The sequence below is a fragment of the Oryzias latipes genome, chromosome 9 (assembly GCF_053564925.1).
Source record: "Oryzias latipes strain Hd-rR chromosome 9, Olatipes_Hd-rR_3.1".
Taxonomy (NCBI): Eukaryota; Metazoa; Chordata; class Actinopteri; order Beloniformes; family Adrianichthyidae; genus Oryzias; species Oryzias latipes.
Window position 1 is genome coordinate 19,551,414 of NC_136245.1, and position 12,101 is coordinate 19,563,514.

The 12,101-nt window shown below is 38.7% G+C and overlaps 1 protein-coding gene across 2 annotated transcripts; it reads left to right on the forward strand.

The window, feature by feature from the left end:
• The first annotated feature begins 2,001 nt into the window (after positions 1 to 2,001).
• On the forward strand, positions 2,002 to 8,425 carry LOC101166636 (uncharacterized). 2 transcript variants are annotated; one of them, XM_023958536.2, is made up of 7 exons: positions 2,002 to 2,160; positions 3,508 to 3,890; positions 3,970 to 4,123; positions 4,422 to 4,475; positions 5,130 to 5,249; positions 6,290 to 6,380; positions 6,664 to 8,425. In XM_023958536.2, the coding sequence occupies exons 1-7, from the start codon at positions 2,106 to 2,108 to the stop codon at positions 6,860 to 6,862; spliced, it is 1,056 nt and encodes a 351-aa protein (XP_023814304.1). In that variant the 5' UTR covers positions 2,002 to 2,105; the 3' UTR covers positions 6,863 to 8,425. The 2 variants fall into 2 exon arrangements, with proteins under 2 accessions (XP_023814304.1, XP_004072689.2); XM_004072641.5 differs by lacking the exon at positions 4,422 to 4,475.
• Positions 8,426 to 12,101: the final 3,676 nt, after the last annotated feature.

Genomic DNA, 12,101 nt, shown 5'->3' on the forward strand with positions numbered 1-12,101 from the left:
TCTTAGAGGGTTTTTTCTTTGGAAGACATGCATTTTCTAATTAGCACTGCTAGCCTTGGGAAAGCAAGCTTTAAGGCATTGGTACTGAGTCCCAGCACTATAGGACTAATTACATTCTTTTATCCTCTCCCTAATTAGATTGTCCGGTGAGGCTTGTCTAAATAACAGAAAGCTTTTTGCATTTATTGTCAATGCCGCAACATTTCTAGACATAAAATCCACTGTCAAGACAGTGGCCAAGTTCAAACATCCACACCTTTCAAGATTTTTTTTTTCATTTTTGTTTTCAAACTAACAAACCTCTCACAGCAGTTTGCAAATCAACTCGTGGTGAAAACACACAGCTATAGATTAAGATTGTAGGGACTACTAATCACTGTACAAGTTGTAGTCTACAATTTTTTAAATCCAAATCCAAACAATGTCTTAAAGTCAAACAGATATTCATCGCTGTTTCTAACTTAATACAAGGACATTTTAGAATAGTATCACATTATGGTACTTACAGTACATTTTCTCAGAAAGAAGGTCAGGCAGACTGAGAAACATCAGCAAGAAACCACAAGACCTAAAACGTCTCTATCAAGGCCTGATTATGTGTGATTGTGCACTAACACACAGGGGAAATCCATGAGGCCTGTTTACAGAGTAGATGCAATGCTTTCCTAAGCTCATGTTTTGATTTCCCCTCTTCCTTCCTGTTGTCTGGCTCTGAGACCATTTTTCCAAACTGGTAAATTAAGAGACAGAAAAGTACGTTTCGTAATGCTCTCTCACAAAAATAAAGACACTCACAGGTATGTGCACAGAGATATGCACACAAGCAGTATGTTATGTTGAGGTAGAGCCTTCAAATGTGTGATGATTGCTTCTTTTCTTTCTGCAAGTTGACCTCCACCGCAAGATGGAGTGTCAAGTCAGTCTATTGCTATTAACCCTTGTGCTATCTTAGATGACCCCACCCTTCCATTGACGTGTTCTCCCTACCATGACAAAGGTGGATAAAGGTGGAAAGATTTCATGTAATCCATGGACACCAGTGAAGATCACAAATCATTGAAGAAAAAAGGTTCAGAGCACTGTCTAGTGGTTCTAGATGACCCAACTCCCAATGTTAAAGTGCCTAGGATAGCACAAGGGTTAAGAGGAAGTGGTAAGTGATACATCAAAATATAAACTTTTTATCTAAAACACAGTGAAACGTAAAATGAAGCATTTTTGCACTCATGCTTGCCTGGTAGAGAAAGACAATGTTTCCCAAACAACAGGTGTGTTACAAAGATTTCTGTTCTTAATTAAAGTACAACTTTCTTAACCTGAAAAGTTTCAGCACTTTTTTGGACAAATATTACAAAAGTTCGACTTCCTCCAGTATGCTGTAACATTGTGTGCAAACAGTTGTTCAATTTTCAAAGATCAAGCAGATTGTAATACTAGTCAGAAAAATACTGCAAAACTTGTTAAATAAAGTTTACATTAAATGTACAAAACTTTTTAATTTGCTTTTAATTTAGAAACTTCCCTTGCAGGAAATGTTTTTGACTTGAACAAGCTTAGAGTTTTCTAAGATGGCATTTTTTAAGCAGTCAACAACAGTTTTTCTATCTAGAACCAGTGTCATTCCTTTACCATGGTGAGTCCAGCTATTCTTTTCAAGGGACAGCAATGCATTCTCCTTGTAACAGATTTATGCTTTTAGTCCTCATTAGTAGTCCACCCAGTTCTACCACAGAAGTCATATCTTTTCCTCTTGTCTAGTAAAGTGGTAAACAAATACCAGGGTTTAAAAATATTTGAATTAAATTTCTGCTAAAACTAAAACAATTCCCCATCAGACAATTTTTGTTTCATGAATTCATTGCCTATTTTTTTATACTGAAATTTATGTCAAGAGTCAGCTAACATCCTTAAATCATGTTAGCGTGTTTTTATTTCCGCTCCCAAATGCTTTGTTGCACATCAAAACACTTAAAGAGAGTAATGCTCTTCCAGCTCATCTTAGGGTGTGTGTAATGTCTGTGTGGGAAACATTGTTTCCTCCCACTCGTTGCTAAATTGATGTAACTAGGCGGTTGAAACCACAATTATCTGAGTGTGCCATCGCCATGGGACGAAGGAGCCTGCTGCAAGTTTGTTTGCTTCTTCTCGCCTTTTTCAAAGGTAATATCATTTGCTGCTTAGAAAGTGAGCTAACTTAAAGAGATTAAGGCTTCACTGAGTTTTAGAGAACCAGCAAGGGGGCAGAAGGACCTGCAGTGTTTATATTTGTCTTTTAAGTGGGTTTGAACATTTAATATTAAAGAAATTGTTCAGATGCAACATCATTAACTGAGAACATTAAAAGAAAAAAAGAGGAAAGGGAGGTGATATATTTATTTTAAACTGTGTTATCCTGAGCATCTGCTGAAATCTCCAGGCTTTTACAAGGACATGAGGTTTTCCACACGTACCCTAAATTATTTCAACAAACATCATTTAAACTTTATTATTAATTATTATTTTGACATTATTCATACTGAATAGAAACTTAAGGATATTTTAAATATTTTTTTACTTTTAAATATAACTTAAAAAGTAAAATAATGCTTTTAAAAACTTGTTTTGAAAACTGTTTTGAAAATGTAGATGCATTACCCACGATGCTGCTAAACTAGTTTTATTATTAAAGTATTATTAAACAAATTGGTTGAATTTGACCAATAACTTGAAAAAAACTACAAACAAAGAAAGCGTAGTAAAATAGAACTGTAGGCATTTTAATGAACCATCATAAACTCCCTTTAAATCTAACATTTAAACACTGTGCCTACCTCCAACCATTTGCAATAAAGGGTCTTTAAAAAATGTGCTTCATTTTAGCCTACTTTAAGGAGATTATAAGATATATAAGACAATTCTAAGAGTAAAATGTTTTTTATATTTTACTGGGGAATCTTTTCCAAGTGATGACTTGTTTTGATGAGACATTTATGGATGTGTTAAAAAAAATGTCAACCGTGAAGTAAACTGAGAGATTGACATGATTTAAATGAGGACAAAGACCTGTCAGTTCTTCAGTGTAGAGTTTTGAACCGTTGATGGATTTATTGTTGAAGTTTAAAAATTTTTAAATTGTTTACAGGCTAAAAGTGACCAATCACAAATTTTACAATGAAAAGCAAGTGTAGAGAAAATCAAAGTAGTTTGGAAGACAAATGCTTCCAAGACAAATGCTGATTTAGCTCAAGTGTTTTAATTGTTCTAAAATAAAAAGTTTTGATATCAAAAGTTGTTGATTGGAGGATTCTGATTGAAAATTATTTATAAATGAAAGTAATTTACCAAGAAAGTGTAGCATAAAAACTATTGCAAGTATTCCTTGTTATATATGCATTTACAGCTCTTGGAAATCATCTTTATCAGGATAATAAAGTCCTTATATGAGTTTTTTGCTTGTTTTCAAATTAAAATGATGCGGGATTGTGACAACTTAATGAAGAATTTTCTTTTTTGATGTTTGTCTTACAGATATGTCCTCCCTAAAGATTCGTAATAAATTGCTGGGTAAATGCCTACAGGTGTCAGAGGAACGTGCAGGAGGAGGAGTTTCTCTAGAGGGTTGCGATCCATTTTCACCCCTGCAGGAGTGGCTCTGGCTGCCTGAGGGCCATGCTCTGCGCAGTCACCACACCGGGGACTGCCTGACTGCACCGAATGCGGAGTACGAAGGCGTCCGCCTACAGCCCTGCATTTTTACAAGTGGAGTGGTCATAGTGGATGTGGGAGGAGAAGCTAGCAGCCAGGCATGGAGCTGCTCCAAGAAAGGACACCTGACTTTGAAGGGCAGTGAGCGACACCTGACTGCTTCTCATGAATCCAGTTTAGTCTTCTTGTCAGGGGAACATAAGAGGGTAGGACTTATTTTATCGGGGGAAATTGTTTAACGCCTTTATGGGCTCTATTGAAATGATCTTGTGTTGTTTATAACAGCCAGGTAGTAGGTGGCGATCTCTGGATAACCAGACGCTTTGCAGTGGCAAAGGCATCAAACAGGACATAAGCCAACCCCAACAGCAGCTGGGAAAGACAAAGCCAGTCATCTCTCCAAGTGATGGTTCAGACACAAAGAGACTCGCCGACACATGTGAGAGCCTAAACCAAGATAATGCTTCACTAATAATTTATATTTTTTCATGTGCAATTTTTGAAATTTTGGTTTTTTTTGTTATTAGTATAAAAGATATTAACATTAAAACTGTTTTCTTTCTCATCACTTGCTTGTATAAGTATAAAGTTACATAACACGACAACTCCATACGAATTTCATTTCTTTAAACTATGTGTCTACACTACACAAACTGAATCTTGTTTCAAGAAATATTGTCATATTTTCTGTTTTGGAATAAAATTAATCTTTCTAAGAAGGTTTTTCAATGTTACAGTTTCAGAAAATATGTCTTGGGGACTTGAATTTTTTCCTTTAACAGAAATTCTAGGTAAGACCCTTTTTTTACCCCATTAATATAATTTATTGACTATTTAAAGAAAACCTGCCAATAGGGTAAGCATTTTTGACTTATTTTTAAGGGGTTTGTATTTGCAGTGATAGAGGTATGTGTCTCTATAGAAATGACATGCATTGTGATCACATGAGATTTCAAAAAATGTCCCAAATTTACACGATTCTACACAAAAATGTTTTTCAGAACTCATTTAGTGTGAGATGTTTTTTTCAGTATAAAAGACCATCATTCATTTATAAAATACCATCATTCATTTATAGAAGGATATGGTTTCAGTTTGCAGAAGGCTTTTTAAAACCACTGTGCCCACGTGATGCATACTGCTGTGGCTCAGGCCAAACAAATCTAATTTTTGTAAGTGCACTTTAGAGCAAATATTTATTGATCCAGGAAAACAGCTACTCCGTCTGTAAAGCCACTTAGGGTTGGAGCAGATCAGGTTTCTATTACGTCTTCTCAGTAGGCTCCTCATGTAGAAAAAAGGAAGTTGACCCAAACCTTAGCGCACACTGAAGAATTGAACTGCACAAAAAAATCAGAGTGGGGACAAGGCCTCAAAGGGAAGAAATAAACAAGATGAGAAAATGAATTCCTAAACATTTCATGTTGTTTTCTATTCATTTCCAGATGCGGCTACAGTGGGTACTGCTGGGACAGATTCTTATCAAGCAGGAAATATGACTCATTTCTTCCTCAGTACCAAATCCCCTCAAGATCCAACCATGATCTTTTTCACTATAGACTACGGTGAGAACCGTCACTGGTTAGGCTGGTTTCCATTAGCATAAATAATGTTTTAATCTGAAGATTGGTTGATGTTTTTTTTTTAAAGAAGGCGTTTGAAAATTTAAACTAGTTAATATTTAATTGTGTTAAAAGTTTTCGCCACAAGGGGGCCACAGATACAAAGAAAATGATTTATTTTGTAAACTGATATGAATGCAGGATTGCTTCAATTTCATGCTTGCTGTTTTGATTTACTGGTATTAATAAAGATCTCAAATATGAGCTGTTATGGATGTAGAAATGCCAGATAACCCTGTACACTAATACCACATGATGTTTGGAACTCTAACTAGCATAACTTTATTTAATGTTTATTAGAATACTTTTTTTTGTTAGATTTTTTATGTGACTTTTTCTTTTTAGTCCATCTTTGATTAATTCAAAGTGATCTATTGTGTAGGCAGCAGTATGTGTATTTATTTTTTCTCCTTTGTGGGTGTGGCAGCTACAGTAGAGTTATTGATTTTCAGTTTACACAGTGGGATGTTGTCCCTTTTGCCCACAAACTAAAAAAATACAACAACTTCCTCAACAGGACATATTCTGAGATCCCTGTGTGCGAAGTGCACAACAAATAATTGCTTTCCGTCATGTGTTTTCCTTTGTTTTTCTTTTGGAACTGAGCAAACAATGCATTACCAGCAACACTGTTGCAGAAAAAGAGTAACTGTTTGTTAGTTCTCCAAAACGTTTCAGAATCAGAATTAATTTATTGTCATATGCACAGCTTTACACCGACATACGAAATTAGTTCCAGTACAACCTGAACAAGATCAGACATACAACAGACACACATATACAGTTCAGAGTTGACTGAGGCTGCAGCAATAAATGCGCTGCCTTACTTTGAAAGTTAGTCCAAAATATCCCTATTAAACAAGCATTTTCTTTTTCAAATTTATTGAGCAAAATGTTCAAATGATGTATCCCATAGAAACTGGAATGATTTTTTTGTAAATGTCCCTGATATTCTCTGAAAATACGTGTGTAAATATGTGCAGGGATGGGCTGGAAGATCACAATGCTGGTGTTGACCTCCCTGGCTCTGGTCTTAGGAGCCGTCATCCTCATCCTCAGTGTTTACTCTAACAGGTGAGACTTACACAGCTCCACTTAAGTGGATTCATAAAAAAAGATCCTTTATCTACTAAAGAGGCTAGTATTTTGCTGCGAATAAGTTAGCATCAGTCCATAGTATCTAATAAACGTCTGGTTTCAAAATCACATAAATGCATAATACAGAAATGCAAGCTTACAGCTTTATCCACACATTTAATTAAAGAAAAATGCAACCAAGCACTGGGAACTTTGTTTAAAGAAGGGTATGGATGTGGCACCACCAACCCTTGGGTGTTTTCCTTTCTTTCTGTGCCAGAAAGAAGAAGATGGTTTGTGTCGTGAAGTCGTTCAATCCCAGACCAGACATGAGTGCTCCGGGATCCCCGCTGCTCAGTGAAAGAGCCCCACTGACGGAGCACGCCATGCATCTCTCCCACTCTTCCCCCTACTTACAGCGAGGAGATATTCTAATAGAATGGAAAGATGGCACTGTTACTCCCCTGTATGAGGCTTAAATGTCGATGAAGGCAGTGCAGATGTGATTGTTTTCTGTAAAAGCACGCCGGCAGCTTGTGTGTGATTTGGCATGTTGCCCCACCACAACCAGCATCTCTCCCAGTGTCTCCTGGAAGCAAAAAAAAACAAAATTGAGAAAGTGAGGTGAAAAGAAAACTCAGCCTCAGCATTATTAGAACTAACTTTGTGAAGCTTTCAGAGTAGAATGTTAGTTTTCAAAGAAAAGTTCTTAACTGAGTTGTGATTTGACAGACTCCAAGGAAGACAAACTTTACCACTTTAGAAGCACTTAAATAGTTCAGCAAAGCCACTACATCTGTCATCTGGTATCAACCTTTGCACCAGTAAATAGAAAATTAATATTTACTTGAACCATTATGACCAGCTGACCTAGTCTCTGTTTCATGACAAACACTGCTGTGCTAACTGTTTGGCAGTGCTATGTGTGCTTTATTTTGTGAACTTAATTTTGTTTAAAAAAAAATTAAGATCCCCTGTTACTACTAAGAATCCAGATTTCTTGTCTGATTTGTAGATTTTTTTTTTTTGCAGTCTGGTGGTGTTGAAAACTGTTTCCAATGTTTTAAAGGTAGAAAGCTAACTAAATTCATTTATTAAGTGCAAACTTTTGTAATTGTGTTGAGTCCTGCATGTACACTGACTTGTTTGTCCATTCATGAGGGCTCTTCTTTAGTTGTGACAAATTCTCAGTTGGCTTAAAAGTATTTTCGGTAGTGCCTCAACTGCCTTTAAAGATCATCAGATTTCAGAGTGAAGAACATCACAGGCCAAATTCAGAGATCAACTGAAAGATAAACTGAACCTTTGGATTTAGTTGCTGGTGGTAAAAGTGTGAGCAAAACTCAAATTAAAGAAAGGATCAGCTGAATTTGATTTGACCACAAGGAGATTAATGGATTATTGAATTGAGAGCATTGTGACATTGCTGGTAAATATCTTAACCCTTGTGCTATCCATGGCCCGTTAACATTTGGAGTGGGGTCATCTGGACCCCACAAGACAGTGCGCTAAACTTTTATTCTTCAATAATTTGTGAGATTCACTTGTGTCCATGGAGTATATGAAATCCTCTTCACTTTTATCCACCTTTGTCCTGGTAGGGAGTCAATGTAAGGGTGGGGTCATCTGGACCCCATAAGATAACACAAAATCAGAATAGGTGGGAAACTGTGTACTTTGGACTGTTACCTAATAAGGCAGGGCCATTTCAGGATCAAACCAGAAAAGCAGGTTTTGTCATGACGTAATCTAGGAAATTGCAGAATAACATCTTAATTATCTGTAACTGTGAAAGTACTCTGGAGCTTGTTTTTGGGTAACAATAACTGGGTAACAACTGGCATCTTGTGAAAGGGGACACGCCCTCTCCTTTTATCAGTCGGGAAGCTTCTGTTATCCGCATTGCTTCACAAGTTATCCCAGGAAAAAGAGAAATAATAGTTTGTTTAAAAACAAGAAAACTAACAACAAATCACAGGAAAAGTTTTTGTTTTAATGTTTTCTAGCCTGTAAACAAGCAATAAAATGAGTTTTATACCTAATTTGAGTTGGTTGTATTTCTTCCTATCTCAGAGATATTCCATTGTTTGATTAATAAAGTCTTTCAAATTGAACTGAAAGGACTTGTCTCCTAATTGGGGGGAACACGGATCAGAGATTAATAAATGTTACACACAATCCAGTTGTTCAGAAACAATGCAAATATTGGGGTGTTCATTTATGAAAAGGCTAAATCGAAATAGAGAAGGTGTTAAAGAAAAGCAGAAGGGGTTTTCATTAGGAAATTGCCCTGAGTGTCCTGCAACACTGAACTTTTAGAGCTTTTCCTTGTTTTGACAATTACTCAATCCAGTCAAAACAGTGCCAGAGAAAGAAAAATGATGCGGATATCCCTTTGGGCTTAACTAAACCAGTTCATTTCCTCCTGTGAATCCAGAAAGTGTAAAAGACATACTGCTGACTTCTAATGAGAGGGCATCAAGCTTACTGAGGAGCTCATTGAAGCCCAAAAATGCTGTGGCATCCCACATGTCTCTAAATGTCAGCCACATGACAACATTTAAATTTACAGTTTCACAACTTCAATCTTTGCTTGTTAAAAAAAAAAAATAATGATGTATCTTTTAAATGAGTATTTAAAGGTTGCCATAGTAAAAATGTGTCTTCCTACTAACTTCTACTGATTTTGAGTGTTGCCTGATTTAGGAATAGTTTTTAGATTTAGCTGCAACATTTAATTTTTGCTTATCTCTTGTTAACTCCCTTCGTGCCTATACTGCAGCGCACTCCCCTGCCAATCTGGAAAACTCCAGTGTGCATGCGTGTTGTGTTATCAGCTGGCGTGAGCATTGCAGGCTGATTTATGCGATGACGATTTCATTTACAAGAAATGTATCCCGTGATCCATTATCTGGAGCTGGTTTCCTTCACAAAATGTGGTTAACTCCAAGACTAAAACAATGCGCAAAAGGCAGCAGTTCCACTGATTATTTCCATCACCAGGAGGTTTATGCGGTACAGCATAATGAAATGCCTCAAATTCCATTGGGCCAAATCTCCACAATCATAGAAAAGATAAAAATAAAAACTTAAAGAAGCCAGCCACAAACATAGTAACTCTGACCTTTCCGTGTGCAAAACCAGCTCAATAAACATAACAAACAAAAAGATTCCATTTTAATTGATGTGCTTTAATCGTAATTATCCATTCTCATGGTCATCTTTAGGTTCTTGTGGTTCTTTTGTAGTCTTAGCTGTGAGGTTTCAAGTTCAACCCAAGCTAGAAGCGCATACACACACACACACACACACAGGAATAAACATTTGAAGATCTTTGAAGAGTTAAATGAGTGAGCCTGAAGAAAAACAAGAGTTTATGTGTGTTCAGCTCCAAACAAAAAACTTAATCCAGCTCTTTCTTACATTGAAATGACGATTTATCGTATTTCGGGCAGATACTCGCTGCAGTGTTTTTCAGGTAAATACCCTAGGGCGGTTCAGTTAATTAACTCACCTGCTCAGCGTCCTATTTAAGCCAGGTGCGCAGTTGTTCATTCATTCAGCGCTCATTCTTCGCCGGTCTCCGAGGCCGCAGGTCTCCGTCTCTTTCGGCATCTTGCTGTGTTCCCCCGTCCTTCGGATGGATGATCCCCATCTTTCTGATGTGGGGTTTTCATTTCGCCGCGTCTGCTCTCCTTAATTTCTCCTCCGATCCGCGGGCGGCTGACGGCGCACAGCGCGTTCGTTTCGCCGCGGTCGCGTGCATCTGCAAGGGGTGTGCTTTCCGCGATGTTCGGGATGTCCGTGCCCCCCGATCAGGAGTAGTCCGGGTCTTCTCGTCTGCCGTGGTCACCCCAATTATCCACGGTGAGCGTCATGCGGTACTTTTCCCGTGTAGTTTTTTATGGCTGCGTCTCACTTCCTGTTTACTTCGGTGACGTCACGCCCCTAAGGACTCTGGGAATTGTAGTTTTGACTCCGGGTCCTTCATGATGCACTTCTGATTCCTTTTCTGCTGCGTAGTTCTGCGTCGTCCGGTTGTTTTTTCAGGGGTTGTGGGGTCCTTTCTGTGGTTGTGAAGGCTGGCAGTCCTCACTTGGACAGGTTTCTCATGCTGGCTGAATTTATCGTGGCTTTTAGCATTTGTTTTCTGTTGCTGTTTTGTTCTTTGGGAGCTGTGTGTAAATCTTATTTTTAATTTGATGCTGGCTTTATTATTATGGCGGTTCTTCTGTTTGTTTTCTTCGTTGTTGTAGCTGCTGGTTAGTTAGAATGTGAATCAGTGTCTCTTGGACCCGTCTCTGCTCTATGGACTTTTTCCCTATGATTGGTCTCTCTTATGCAGCGTCTATGGCTCATTTTATTCACTCAGCGATCGTCGTTCATTGCCCCCGCACATTCTGCATCTGGTTCTGCTTCGCCTGTTTTTCCCCGCTCTGTGTACCCCAGTGGGTCCTGCCCTGTCCTCAGGGACTTGCGTCGGCCGCATTAGTGAGTGTGTCGGTCTCGTCGCGGCCTTGTTTTCCCGGCTGGACAGTTAATTTGTTGTTCTCTCTCTAGTTTGGTTGGAGGTTTGTGGGGGCTATGTGATGGATTCTTCCGGGGCATCGTTTTCAAAGCCGCCACTGAGGGTGGCCCCTAGGAAGTGTTCAGGTTGACATGACTTGATCTGGACCTGTTAGCGCCTCGCAGTTAATCTTCTGGGCATCAGTGGCCTGGTTCCCCATGCGCCTTCAGGATTAGTATACATTTTCTTCAGCTCCCCATGCTGTCTCCACGATTTTCCTCCGAGCGCGATATAAGGCTGAGGATGACTGTCACTGATGGTCTCCCTGTTCTGCCTCTATGCCTCTCAGTGGCGTCTATTGGCCTTCAGTTGGCGCTCGAGGTGTTTGCCGGTTTGCCTTTCCGTTGTCGTGGCAGTCCTCATAAAATCGACTTTATTATCGCCCTGTACTGGATATTTGTAGGCGCTTGGTGCCCTTCATTTTGCATGTTATTGATGATTTCTTGGTGGCCAACTTTCCTTTGTATCCTTGGTCTTTTGAATCTCTGTGGAAAAACTTTATTTTCAAAATTGGGTTTCCACGTCATCTATAATGTACGGTCCTCCACCCGTCCGGATTTATTTTTCTTCTATAGATTTGGGTGGTTCATTGATGCTTGTCTCTCCCCATTATGTCATCTCTAGCTTTTGTGCAGCATGTCGTTTATTCAAATTTTGGTTGGATATGATTCGTCAATGATTGGCCCACCTGACATTTGCTGTAGCTTTGGTCCTATGGTCATCCGTTCATCTTGTGTTCTTGTCCTGGGTAGTTCGATCCTGGGCCACGTGTTCCTGTTCTGGATTTTCGTGTTTTGCGTTTGATCTTTCCCTCTCTTTGCCTGGAGTGGTTTTGTGATACCTGTTGTGTCTTCAGGCTCCCTCCACTTGTTCTCCTGAGTCTGCGCCTTCTGGTTTGGGGGAAAAGGATTTAAGAAGAGTGGTTTGTGTTTGTCCGGCCGCCAGAATCTACAGCTCTGATGGTTCTTAAGGGGTCGTCAGGTTATTTCATCCTTGGAGATTATATTAAGGCTGTTTCAATATTGAATGATAGTATTGTGTCATAGGTTGACTTGGTTAATGTTTAAATAACACCTTGAGCAACTTCTACCCTGACCGTAGGAAATGTATCACTTGCGCTCTCAAGCTTAGTTCAAGAGTTAAATCTTGTG